At 49.8% G+C, this 14,210-nt stretch overlaps 1 protein-coding gene across 1 annotated transcript in view; it reads right to left on the bottom strand.

Moving 5' to 3' along the window:
- Window positions 1-13,451, bottom strand: part of CDK2 (cyclin dependent kinase 2) — a 50,750-nt gene extending 37,299 nt beyond the window's left edge. The window contains exons 1-2 of the mRNA XM_077483424.1: window positions 13,227-13,451; window positions 1,241-1,318 (exon numbers count right to left, since the gene is read on the bottom strand). Of these exons, the coding sequence (XP_077339550.1) occupies window positions 1,241-1,318; window positions 13,227-13,342 (194 nt within the window). The 5' untranslated portion in view covers window positions 13,343-13,451. The remainder of the gene's footprint in view (window positions 1-1,240; window positions 1,319-13,226) is intronic.
- Between the last annotated feature and the right edge of the window lie 759 nt (window positions 13,452-14,210).

Raw genomic sequence — 14,210 nt, forward strand, 5'->3', positions numbered from 1 at the left:
GGAGCTACATACCGCATGTCTCAGTGTGCGTACATGCCGCTCATGTGACTGCCCAGCCCGCCTCTCTCCTCACATTAGCGGGGAATTCTCAGCCCCGTCTGCCTCTCTTTTGATCTGATAGCTACAGTCAGCGGGTTCAGGGTCCCTAGCCTTAAAGGGTTGCTTGGAAAGTTTTAAAGGGTTCTCAGCGTCTCCATCTATACGGAGAAAAAGTATTTTATAACCCGAGAGGTTTCTTTCCCCACTAGCTTGTGGGTACACTTTTAGAGTTTAGAGTGATCCTGTGTCAGTTTATCATTACAATAGCCACATCTGTTACAGTGGGAAGGAGCTCTAGGATGGCTGGCAACCACCTGGGCAGTAACATCCTCCCCTATAAGAGATGCATACGCAAGTTAACAAGAGCAACGCTCCTCTTGTAGTGTCCCGTTGGAGTAAGTCGGGGGTCACCCTCCCCCATCATTACCCCTGCCAGCTAGGCAGACTCACCCCCAGTGGTCTCCTCTAATGCCTCGGCCGCTGCAGGCCTCCTCTCTTTCCAACTTGTCACCAGAGTCTTTGACCCCTTGCTGAGACTGGTGCTGATCTGGTAAGAGCAGGATGTGGATGCCTGCTTCACCGATCAGACCTCCACCATTTTGCTGAAGCCTCGCCAACGTAATGTCCGGCACTAGAAAGCCGCATCATTCCTCTTCCTGTCACCGGCAAGATGGTGCCGAGTCCATTCAGCCTAGCCGATCGGCACCATCCGCCCCCCCCCCCCCCCCACTGCTAGCTGCCCGTGCAACCCTCTGAAGGAGCAACCAGGAGTTGGGGGTATGCCGCACACAGCAACCTGTGGGAGACCCGACCACCAGCTCCCCCCTCTGAACGAACACCCGCAGGGTTAAAAAAAAAAAAAAAAAAAAAAAACGGTCCCTGAAGTTCTGGGTACCACAGGGGGGCTCTTCCAGAATCTGCTGCCCCTCCTGAGAAGATGGGGTGACACACACACACACCCTCCCCCCAAAAAAAAATTACAAAAAAAAAAAAGTATACGGTTTTGCTGTGGGGAAAATCAATCAAAAACTAAGGAGCACAGGGGAGGGGGGAAGGGGGTTTTAACCTCTTTCTTGATTACATTTCCATGGTGCCATCCTGGAGAACGACTTGAGATAAAAAAAATAATAATAATAGAACAGGAATAATTCTTAACATAATAAACATTTGGGATGTTTCTATAATTATTAGATTTACCTACTTGACTATGTTAGGATGACTGAGCTCTTTAAGGAGTGAAATCTCTCGAATAGCTGTGCTTGGGACCCCTTCTGTCTCCCTAGAGGAAAAATAAAAAGGTGTTAAAAACTTGAAGAACCTCAATATAATGTCAGATTAAAATCAGCTTGTGCTTTTACATTAGTTATTAAACATTTACGACACTCTTGCTCTCATGAGTGAATATGCAAATCTCCACCATTAAACACATTTAGCATCTCTGCAACACATACATGCCTCAGAATGAGTGACAGCAGCTCGCTTAAAGGGGTTGTAAATGCAGAAGGTTTTTTTTTATTATAAAAGCGGAGTTCCACCCAGAAGTGGAACTCTCATATGCTTTCTCCTCCCCTCGGTGTCACATTTTGTGCCCCGATCTCCCAGAAGTTCGCCCCCCCCCCCTTCTCCTTTCCCTGCTGCTAGGCCCAAATTAGAAAGTGCAGCACGCTTTGTGCATGCGCAGTAAGGAACCAGTAGTGAATTCGAAAGTCTTCACTGCCTGGTTCCCTTACCAGGAATGGCGGCATTAGCACGCAGGAGTCCGAAGATCGGCTGGGGCGACGACATTGCGGGCTCCCTGGACAGGTAAGTGCCTTAATATTAAAAGTCAGCAGCTACAGTATTTGCAGCTGCTAACTAATTTTTTTTTCACCCAGGCTGGACTACCTCTTTAATAAATTAAGATAAAAAGCCTTCTGTGTGCAGCAGCTGCCCCAGCACCCCCTAATACCTACCTGAGCCCCAGCGAGACCCACGAATGTCTCAGCCATCCGAGATTCTCCTTACTGATTGGATGAGGCACAGCAGCGGCACGATTGGCTCCTGCTGCTGTCAAAGTCAGCTAGCAAATCGGGGAAGAGAGGCAGCGGGGCTGGGCTCTGTGTCTGAATGAATGGACGCACGTAGCTGTGACTCAAGTTGGGTGCCCCCATAGCAAGCTGCTTGCTGTGGGGGCACTGAACAGGAGGGAGGGGCCATGAGCAGTGAAGAGGGACCTGAGAAGAGGAGGATCCAGGCTGCTCCATGCAAATCCACAGCAACAGAGCAGGTAAGTATAACAAGTTTGTTATTTTTACGGGGAGGGGGCTTTTTACAATCACTTTAAGCACAACAGAGGTCGCTTTTAGGTCCCATTGGCGCTGTCAGGGCTGATCATTTGAAGGTAATGGCTGCTTGAGCGATTACACGTGATAGGCCACAAATAGCTGCAAAGTCCGCCTCCTATTGCTTTCATTGGGGCTTCCACAGCTAGTCGCAGGGACTCCTATGGGTTTCCCGCAGCTTAAACGCAAATTCTGGATTCAGGAAGCAACACATGTCCAGGGCCATTGGGGTTCATGTACTAAAGAAATACAGGCTGTTCAGTTTGCAAAGAGAAAACGCAGGGTGAAAATTTTAATATAAATATATATATATATATATATATATATATATATATATATATATATATATATATAATATAATATAATTATAATACACACACACACACACACACACAAGAAAACATCATCACCCGTCCAGGCCTGTGACAACATTGTAATGTTCACATCTCATCTGTGTGTGTACCCTACCTGCCTGCAGACAAGGAAGGCACCCGCTTAATTCATTATCAGCGCCAGGAGCAATAACCAGTTATTCCTATGCTGCACTGCACTCATGTAATGAGAGGTGATCAGAAACTGCCAGAAACAGGCATGCTATGTACTGTTTTTATCTGAGCCTTACTGGACCATCCCCTCCCAAATCCCACGACTCCAGACCTGCAATTGTGTAAATATGAAGAAATTTTACAGACCTGCTTAATGCCAACCAGAATTCTGGTCTAGAAATATGTGCGCTCTACACTGTAGAAATTCTCCATCAGAGCTGAACTCCAGGCTAACAGCTCAGTACACAGATCAAATGCCTGATTTTTCTCTGTTGCAGTACACCAATGCACTTAAAAACGTTTACAGACATTTATTGCACTGCCAAAAAGTTGCCCAAAAACACTGGGTACCCCATGACTGGAGAGTGAAAGGAGGAGCAGCTCATCTCTCTGCTATCTCTTCCCATCAACATGCCCTTGCACTGCAGAAACAACAGATTGGCTCCTGTGCTGCTTCCCTCTGAGATCTACTGTACAGGAACTAGAACAGATTGCTACCAAGTTAAAGGATAGGTGCACCTTTTGAACATGTAACCTTTTCCACCCGTAATATGTTCCAGCATCTGAATCTTTACCCCAACCCCTTCTCCTGGTGACAGAAGGCGGATGATCTTCTCCCCACACTCAATGTTACAATTTGAAAACCCCATGGCTGTGCAGGGCTCTGCTCACACGGCCATGTCATTCATTTACAGCTTCCTGTGAATGAACAAACTACAAGTACCCCCAACCATTGAGGCTGATGGCTTGTAGTTCTCCATTAACTACTAGGGTGCTGATGAGCTTCTTCGTTGTTCAATGATCTTCCGGTTGTCAAGTAACTGCCTGCTCATATCGGAGGTATAGGGAGACAGCTATCCTGGGAGTCTGCAGGAGCCGGATATTGCACCCATGATCTGCTGATCGCAGGTGAATGCTCTGCAGGCTCCTAAGAAAAATAAATGCAAATTTTTCCCTGCAAATAATTTGCATTATATATTTTTTTTAAATGCAAACTTATCCATTAAGCTCTTCAATACCAGGCATTTTCACTCTCTTCCTGTCCAGGCCACTATTCAGCTTTCAGTGCTGTTACACTTTGAATGACAATTGCAGGCATGCAACACTGTACTCAAATTTTTATCATTTTTCAACCCCGCCACACACACACACACACACACACACACACACACACACAGCTCTCTTTTGGTGGCATTTAACCATTTCCCACCTGCCCACTGTACTTAAACATTGGGGTGGGAGTTTCGTTGTTCTGAGGCAATGTCACGCAGAACGTTTAGCCGTGCAATCCTGTGATGGCTGTGATCTTCTGATACAGCCCATCACAGATCGGGATATGGGCACTGTGACAGTGTAAACAGCTGTTTACAGCCCAGCCTTCACAGTGTAAAACAGAGATAAATGTCTGCGTCAGTTCTCCCCATCTGAGCTCAGCGTGGTTTGGGGTGGGGGACTGGGGATGCTTCAGCATGTGCCGACATCTCTCTGTGTAAGGGATGATTTTACACAGAGAGCTGTCCCAGATCACATAGACTGCAGCCATCCCCACACAGTACACCAAGTACCACTGTGCCTGTTCCATAAACATCTGTCCAAGTGTCCCCATGAACAGCTGTAGCAGTGCATAAAACATCTGTCACAGTGTCCCCTCAACATCTATACCAGTGCACAAAAACAATTGCAATATTAACATCTGTCAGTGTCCACCGGTGGATGAACAACATCTGTACAAGTGCACAGAAACATCTGTGTACTAGTGTCCCACAAAAAAATAAAAATAAAGGAATTTTGTACTCGCCTTAAAATCCTTTTCTCTGAAGTTCATTGACGGACACAGCAAGTTTAATCTTGCCACCTTTAGGAGAGGACTAGGCAGAACACCTAAAAACAGCGGTCCTACCGGCTATAACCTCTCACTCTGCTACCAGCAGCTCAGTTCATCAAAAAGCAGTACAAACATAAATAGGAGGGGTGGGTGCTGTGTCAGTCAAACTTCAGAGAAAAGGACTTTATGGTGAGTACAAAAATCCTATTTTCTCTTTCATTCATTGACGGACACAGCACCTTTAATCTTGACCTTAGGGATGTCCCCAAGCAGTGTCAAAAACGAGGGGTGGGAACAGAAAGAAAATTAACTTCATCCATAACAAAAATAACTCATCAACAGAGGAGTTGCAACCTTAAACGGCTGCCTGCAAAACCTTGCGGCCGAAGCATGCATCCGAAGATTCACTAAATTTTACAAGGTTGATGTGAGTGCAAGTGTGAATGGACGACCAGGTCGCCACCTTACATACCTGGGTAACAGACGCTTGATGTCGGCAAGCCCAGGAGGCACCAATTGCCCTGGTTGAATGTGCCGTGACAGGAAAGGGGGGCACACGCCCCCTTATGGCATAAGCTTGAACCACGATCTGTCTGATGGTGGCCGACGAGACCACCAGGCCTTCCTTCGGACCAGCCACAGAGAAAAACAGGGAGTCCGACCTCCGAAAAGGAGCTGTAGCAGACAGATACACCCGTAGAGCCCGGACCACATCCAAAGAATTCAAAGCAACCTCTTTGGGATGTGACAGCGATGGACATAAGGACGGAAGCACGATGTCCTCATTTAGATCAAAGGCCGAAACAACCTTTGGAAGAAACAAAGGCTGCAGGTGCAGCACCGTCTTATGGAGGTGCAAGTAGGGCAGGGGTTGACAAATTTGCTTTGAATTTAGGAGCCAGTTAAAAAAAATTAGGAGACAGTTTTTTTTTTTTTTTTTTTTAGAGTGGTATGGATTGTCAGCTCCCGGGGTAACGCCACTCATTTTCACCCCCTATCCCTAACTCACAATGGAGCACCCAGTCAATAACTCCAATGAAACGCTGTTACATCAGCGTTTTGGGCTGACCAGAAAGAGTTAGGCTGGCAACAGGTGGAACTGGCTGGCACGTGGAACTGCCAGATGGCATTGGCATGCGACACTGGCTGGCATTGGCAGGTGACATGGGTTTGGAACTGGCAGGTGGCACTACTGGCAGGTGGCACTGGCACGTGGCACTGATTGGCAGGTGGCACTGGTTTGGAAATGGCAGGTGGCTGGTTGGTGATGGCAGGTGGCTGGTTGGCGATGGCACTAGTCACTGGCAGATGGCACTGATTGGCGGTGGAACTGGCAGACACGTGGAACTGCCAGATGGCATTGGCAGGTGACACTATTGGCACTGGCATGGAAGTGGCAGATGCCCCTGGTTGGCGGTGGCACTAGTTGTCACTGGCAGATGGCACTGATTGGCGGTGGCACTGGTTGGTGTTGGCAGGTGGCACTGGTTGGCGGTGGCACTGATTGGTGGTGGCACTGGCAGGTGGCACTGATTGACGGTGACACTCGGCACTGGCAGGTGGCACTAACACTGGCAGGTGGCTCCGGTTGGCGCTGGCAGGTTACACACAGAGAACTCTGTTACTGAAATGTAACAGAGGAGCTGTCAGAATTTAGCTTAATGTTGGAATGGGCGGGACCCAGCCGGGGTGTGAAACTTACAAGTAACAGAGAGGCGGATCTGTCAGATTTGATGTCGGGGTGAGCGGGACCCGGCCGGTGGGCGGGACGCAGCAGCTAACACCAGCCAACTATTGGGCTGCTTAAGAAAAGGGGCGGGCCACATACTCATAGCGGCCCGCCCAGATCCCATTGGTTGGCGTTTGATAGCTGCCGGGTCCCACCCACTCCAACATCAAGATGAAATCTGACAGATCCTCCTCTTTCCGTTGCTTGTCAGTTTCACACACTTAGCGTGGCACCGCTGAGTGTGGAGGAGGACGGCAGTCAGTGTTAATGCATCAATAGTGAGTGGGCTGGTGGCAGCTTAGGCGCCAGGTTGCGATTTCTGGTCGCATTGGCGACCTGGCACCTGGGGTTTGTCGAGCCCTGAAGTAGGGAGACTTGCATGACAAGGCCGTCTCAGAAACCCGCCTTGCAGATGTAATAGCCACTAGAAAGACTACTTACTGAGAGCATCAAAAACTGGATTTCCCTAGTGTTTTCAAAACGGCAGTTTCTGAAGCACTGAGAGCACCAGATTCAAATCCCACGGAGGCAGCGGTGGTCATACCGGAGAGCCACATGTCGAACCCCCTGAACAAACTTACTCACTAATGAATGAGTCAGCAAAAGGCAGCTTGGGGGAAAAAAAAGGGGAAGGGGACAGCCAAAGCTGATATCTGCCCCTTATTGGTGCTTAATGAAAGTTTCTGATCCACTCCTCGCTGCAAAGACAGCAGGATCCTGGAAACAGAGTATGTACGCGGACGCCACCCCATCTCCTCACAAGTGGAGATGTAGGCCTTCAGATAAATCTTCAGAGAAGGTGACTTCTGCACCCTCAGCATAGTGGAGGATTACCAAAGCCAGGTAAAGCAGGATGACGTATCGGACCTTGCGACAGACAGTCCTCCCACATCGGCAGCTGCAAAGGAACATCCGCCACCATTTGTACTATGTCGGTGTACCAAGGACGTCAAGGCCAACCTGGGGCAATCATGTCCCCTTCGGCCTACACCCTGCAAAGCAGATGAGGTAGGAGTCTGAGCGGAGGGAAGGCATAAAATCAGCAGATAATGCCCCCATGGAGCCATAAACACATCTGACGTGTCTGCCCAGGGATCTCTTGACCTGGCCACAAACCTCTGTACCTTCCGATTGAGCCGACCATTCCCCCTGGTCCAGCAGCTGACGACTGATGTAGTCCACCTGACAGTTTTCACGCCCGGAATATATGTGGCCAACAGAGCTGGCACGCGCCATTCTGCCCACTGTAGAATGTAAGCGACCCCCAGCGCTGCAGCTGAGCTCCTTGTCCCTCCTTGATGGTTGACATATGCCACTGCCTTGGCGTTGTCCAACTGGGTCCTGACCGGACGCCCCCTGTAGTCTCCACGACCAATGTTAAGAGGCACCGCACTGATCGCCCGAAGTTCTAGCACATTGATTGGCAGGCAGGATTCTTCCTGAGTCCAACGACCCTGGGCTGACTGTAAGCCCCAAACTCCCCCCCCCCAGCTGGTCAGGCTGGCATCTGTTGTGATCACCGTCCAATGAAGAGGAAGGAACGACTTCCCGGACCGAAGACCTCAGCCACCAGAGAAGGGAATCCCCGACTAGCTGGTTCACCGGAATTTGATAGTCCAAGGATGTCGGAGATTTGTCCGATTTGGACAGGATCTCTTTCGGCAAGACTCGAGTGTGCAATTGAGCACACGGTACCACCTCAAAAGTGGCTACCATGAGACCCAGAACTCGCATGCAAAAAATAAAAAATAAAAATGCAGTGACTACCACAGGTGGGACAGTAACAACTACACCACCGATTGAAGAGTCCTCAGCTTGTCCGAAGGGAGAAAAACTCTCGCCTCTGGGAGGAGTCCAGAATCAACCCCAGGTACACCAGACGCTGAGTCAGCACCAACACAGACATCTGGAGGTTCAATACCCAACCAACTCCTGGAGAATCTGTATGGTGAACTCCAAATCCTCCCTTAATTCTGAGGCAGAAGCTGTTTTCAGGAGGAGATCGTCCAGGTAACCCACGATTGCGATCCCTCATTGTCTTAGCAACACCAGAATTGGGGCTAGCACCTTGGTAAAGACCCTTGGCGCCGTCACTAGGCCAAAGGGGAGAGCTACAAATTGGTAGTGCTCGTCCCCGACTGCAAATCGTAGAAACCTCTGATGCCTGACGCATATGGGGACATGCAAGTATCTGTTCTTGATGTCCAAAGACGCCAAGAAATCCCCCTGATGGAGTGCAGTGACCACGGAACGAACAGATTCCATTTTGAACCTTCGCACCTTCACAAAGCAGTTGAGGGCCTTGAGATCCAGTCCGGATGGACCCCTTTCGGGACTACAAACAGATTAGAGTAGAATTCATTAAACCTTTCTGGCATCGGTACAGGTACTATCACCCCGCACAGCAGCAGGTCCTGTACTGCCCCAGACAGGGCCGCCCGACGAGCTGGCAGAAGATGAAGGGGGAAAAAAAACAAAAAAACTGTTTGGCGGACAAGAAAGACTATCTTGGTCGGAAAGGAGAGGTCCACAGGACTGCAAACTCCAGAAGGCGGGCCCCCCACCCAAGAGTCAGGCGGGAGTAGACCTTCATGCGGCAATAGATTCGCTTGCAGTCTTGTTAGGCTTGCGAAACCAGGGATGTTTTTGTCCCTCCGCGGGTACCTTGTCGGACTGGGAACGCTTACCCACTGACCCAGTGGACAAAAAAATAATGCTTTTGAGCGGAAAACGAGGGCCCCTGCCTACGGCGTAGCTCCTTACCCTTCCTGGACTGTGGGAGCAAAGTACTTTTTTTCCCCATAACATGCTTAATAATGTCATCCAGCGAGGCTCCAAATAGCCTCTCACCTTGAAAGGGCAAATCCGCCAGTGCTTTCAAAGATGCCTGGTCCACAGACCAACACTTAAGCCAAATCAAGTGACAAAGTAAAGGGGCCATATCCCAGACATACTTAAGGCCGTGCACCAACTGGTCCACCAGTTCCATACAGACTGGGGAAACCTGTTCCTTCCCCAACTCGCAGTGAAGTCCCTTCCACCGGGATCGCGGTTACCTTATTTAACCTGGATACCAGGGGGGTCAACTACCAGAGCAAATGTCAATTTTTTCAGGAAACTCTCCTCAAAAGGGGTAACACAGCACCATTCTTCTCAAAGACCGAAATGGCCAGCTGCGGTTTTCCCCATTTCTTGTAAATGAACTTATCAAAATAAGTTAACCACTTGGGTACCGCGCTATTGCCGAATGACAGCATTAGCGCGGACCTAGATTTCCGGGACTACGTCTATTGACGTCGTCCCGGTTACGAGCGGCCTGCGTGCCCCCTGAGGGGCGCGCGCGGCGCGCTCTGTGATCGGCGAGTCTATGAGACTCGCCTGATCACCGATCCGTGCAAGGGGTCGATCCCGACCCCTTATCACGTGATCAGCTGTCAGCCAATGACAGCTGATCATGTGATAGAACGGAGCCGGTAATCGGCTATTATTCCTCCTCGCGCTGACAGCACGAGGAGAAAAAAAAAAAGCCGATCACCGGCGGCCGTGATCGGGACATCAGTCCCGATCACGGCCAGCAATGCAAGGCACCACATGCCACCTGCCAGTGCCCACCTGCCTCCCGCAGTGCCATCCTGAAGTATAACTAAAAGTAAAAGTAAGTGCCCCCCGTCTGTGCCCATAGTGCCCACAGTGCCACCCAATCTGCCTCAAAGGTGCTGCACCCCAGTGCCGCCCATCAGTGCCCAGCAGTGCCGCCCATCAGTGCCCAGCAGTGCCGCCCATCAGTGCCACCTATCAGAGCCACCTATCAGTGCCCATCAGTCCCATCTATCTGTGGTACCTATCAGTGCCCATCCGTGCCACCCATCCGTGCCACTTATCTGTGCCCATCTTTGCCCATCAGTGCCGCCTTATCTGTGCCCATCGGTGCCGCCTTATCTGTGCCTATTAGTGCCGCCTTAACTATGCCTATCAGTGCCCACCAATGCAGCCCATCAGTGCCCACCAATGCAGCCTATCAGTGCCGCCTTATCAGCGCACTTCAATGAAGGAGAAAAATGACCCGTTTGCAAAATTTTATAACAAACTATTAAAACATGATTTTTTTTTTTTTTTTTTTGCATCTTTTTTTGTTTGTTTATCAAAAAATAAAACTCCGAGCTGTAACTAAATACCACCAAAAGAAAGCTCTATTTGTGGGAAAAAAATTTCATTTGGGTACAGTGTTGTATGCCCGCGCAATTGTCATTCAAAGTGCATCAGCGCTGAAAGCTGAAAATTGGTCTGGGACTGAGGGGGGATTAAGTGCCCAGTAAGCAAGTGGTTAAATATGGAAACATCTTAGCAGTGCGGACCGGCTTGTGGGACCCAAAAAGGGCCAACACCTCTGCAGATGCCCCCCTCCCCTCTATCTTTAGGGTATCCTGCACCAATGTGATAAGTGCTCGTACTAGCGCTTTTTCCTGCGCTGACCTGGACACTGAGTCATCCTCACTGTCCAAACGGTCCTGGTCTGCATCCTCTGAAACATCAGAACAGGGGCCGTCTGCCACAGCGGGACCAGAGTCTGAATCAGGGCTCTCCCCAGAGGATGGGGGGATTTTTTACACCATTTCTACCCTGGCAACAAAAGATTCCAGGACCACCAACAGAGCATCCATAGGCAGCGCAGGTGCAGGGGAACTGGTTGCTATAACACGGATATCTGGGTAAGAAACGTCAGCTTCTGATGAAGCCACTCTGACCCACTCTCACCTGTCACCCTTAGGGACCTAAGGCAAGCAATAAAAAAATGACCACCCTCCTAGCTGCCACAGACTGAGGGCCCCCCCGCAGAACTCACCACCCCGACCCAGGTACTGCTCTGTGCAGCTGCCGTCCGCTCTTCCCTCCGCCTGCCATGAGGTGTTCTGTGTCAGTTTTGCGTTGTTCCAGGCTTAACCAGCGTCCAGCGCTAGAGTTTAACAGATCTGAGGCTACTAAAAAATGTCTGCCGGAACTCCTTAGCAAAAGCGTCCAAAACCGCCAGGAAAATGGCCACCGGACTCTAAAAAAAATGGCCGCGGCTACCAGTAGCCTGGTCATATGTGTGCCCCGGAGCATATAGCTCACTGGCCGCCCCTGGACCAGAGGGGCATGTCATGGCCAACCCATTGTGTAGCTAAGGTCTGTACACGCTCAATGGCCAGGCTGGGGAGACTACCAGGAACTATATTATCCAGCATGTCACCCAGCCCGGCTGTTGCTTGTGGATCACAGGAATAAACACACAGCAGAAAAAGAAAAAAAAAAAATTCCAAGGACCACTGAGGGGTTATAGCCAGTAGGACCACCCCCTGGGCGGTACTGTACAGTTTTGCTGTTTTTATGTGTTCTGCCGAGACCTCTCCTAAAGGTGGCGATATAACCCTAAGGTCAGGACTAAAGGTGCTGTCTGTCAATGAACGAAAGAAAAAAGTTATTCCCGTACACATACGTAAATGGTGATCGCACCACATGTGAGGTATTGCTGCAAACGTCAGAGCGAGAGCAATAATTATAGCACCAGACCCTATAGTCAAGCAATGTCAGATGCTCCCAACAGTTGCGCGACATCATTACGCGACGACGAGTACGGAGTTCACATGACCAAAGGCGAGCCATGAGTTTAAGCCATGTGACTCAGCCACTGAATGTGGTGAGAATTCAGAAGCGAGGCGTGGGACTCACGCCAATAGCCTTGTGTTCCGCGTTCTATGTAATGGGCACCAACTACTACGTTTGAGATATTGGAGACTTCTAACACGTGGAATTCATTTTGGCGGCAATTATTTCCGCTTCACGGTCTGGGGGTTGATTGCTAGCTATATATATATATATATATATATATATATATATATATATATATATATATATATATATATATACATACATACATACATACATACATACATACACACACACACACACACACACACACACACACACATATATACACACACATACAATGTGGTGGAGCAGTGGTATGCCCCTGTTGAAGGCCATTAGGTCAAAACGCGTCAGTTCTCTGGTGCCTACATTTAAAATCCAACATTCGTCTGCTTTGAGGATCCATTTCAGATCCGGATATTTGGTCATGCCACATCATGATTTATACCTGTTGATCGATTGAACGTCTGCATTTAGCCATCAGACAAATATCCTGTTCTGAATGTGCCATACAGCTATGAGGAACTAACAGTCTTCTCATTGGACACATGCCCTGAGCGATTGCAAAGCAGCACACTGGTGTGAACTGCATTTACGGGGAATCATTTTTCTTGGTTGCCATGCGTTGTGAATGAACCCCAAGGGTCCACACAACATGTGTTGATGTGCGTCAGCAGGCTGCATTTTAACATGCAGTGCTTTTTTATTTTAAACTTCACTAAGCTTTAATGCATAAATTTGTCTACATGTGTTGCACTAAAAAGAAAGAAAAAGGAGCTTGTTGTGTTCTTCGGCAAATCAATGCGGTGGTTGGTGTGATCTGCTCCTATTGGGACACATTGGGGGAACTTGGGAAAGCTGGAACAGCCAATCAGCTTCTATCTTTTATTTACAAAGTTTAACTGCACCAGTTGAGAGAAGCCGATTGGTTGGCATACTCCAGAAGTCTGCTGCAGCTTTGATCCATTCCCTCTGATTTACATCGCAGAGCAGCCCCCAGTCACAGTGATCCGGGGGCGCACACACACCGAATGCCAGGAAGGATGGCTCGGTTCCCCCCTCCTCCTCCCGGGACTCACGTGTCCAGGCGGATCTTCTTCAGCGCCACCACCTCTCCGGTCTCTCGGTTCCGAGCTTTGTACACCACCCCGTACGTGCCCTCCCCGATCTTCTCCACCTTCTGGAAGTTGTCCATGACGGGGGACCGCCACTACCGGAGCCACCTGTGCGCTGACCGACGAGTCTTCCCTACAATACAGCACCCCGAAAACTTCCCGCCACCGGCGCCCGGCCACGCCTCCCTAACTCACGATTGGTCCGCAGACACAAAAAAAAAATACAAGCGGCGCCGAGTGACGTCACGTAGAGGATACCGGAGACAACACAAAGTTCCTGGACGGGCGGAGAGCCGTTAGGATGCAACGGGATCGGGCTGTGTGAGGTGCACGAGGGGCCCGCCTCACACATGGCTGTCCTGTGTGATCCCTCCATATATGTGTGTACAAGAGCTACACAACATAGCTGTCCCATGTGTATAGGAACCTACTGTATGTACATGGGTACAAGGAGACCCCTCTCATACATGGCAGTGCTGTGTACTTCAATAGTTCTCAGTCACCAGGTTATGGTCCACTGCTGGGCTCCTTCACATCCCCTAACCTCCCATATTGGTCCACAGTGCAGTCCTTGAAGCACACTCCATTCTACCACAAAGCCCCCATCCCCCACAGGTGCCCCAGAGTCCCCGGACCCCCACAGCGGCAGCAAGCACTCTCCAGGGCCTTCTAGCATGTTTCCCTGAAAATAAGACCTAGCGTGATTGTCGGTGATGGTTGCAATATAAGCCCTACTCACCAAATAAGCCTTACCCTGTTTCCCCAAAAATAGTACCTACAAGGACTTTAACCACTTGCCGACCGCCTAACGCCGATGTACGTCGGCAGAATGGCACGGGCAGGCATAAGCACGTACATGTACGTGATTTGCCTCCCGCGGGTCGGGGGCCCGATCGGGCCCCCGCCCGGTGCCTGCGGCGGTCGGTTTTCGTTCGGGAGCGATCCCGG

Source organism: Lithobates pipiens, unplaced genomic scaffold (assembly GCF_037356315.1).
Source record: "Lithobates pipiens isolate NorthernLeopardFrog02 unplaced genomic scaffold, aLitPip1_a1.2 Scaffold_16, whole genome shotgun sequence".
Taxonomy (NCBI): domain Eukaryota; kingdom Metazoa; phylum Chordata; class Amphibia; order Anura; family Ranidae; genus Lithobates; species Lithobates pipiens.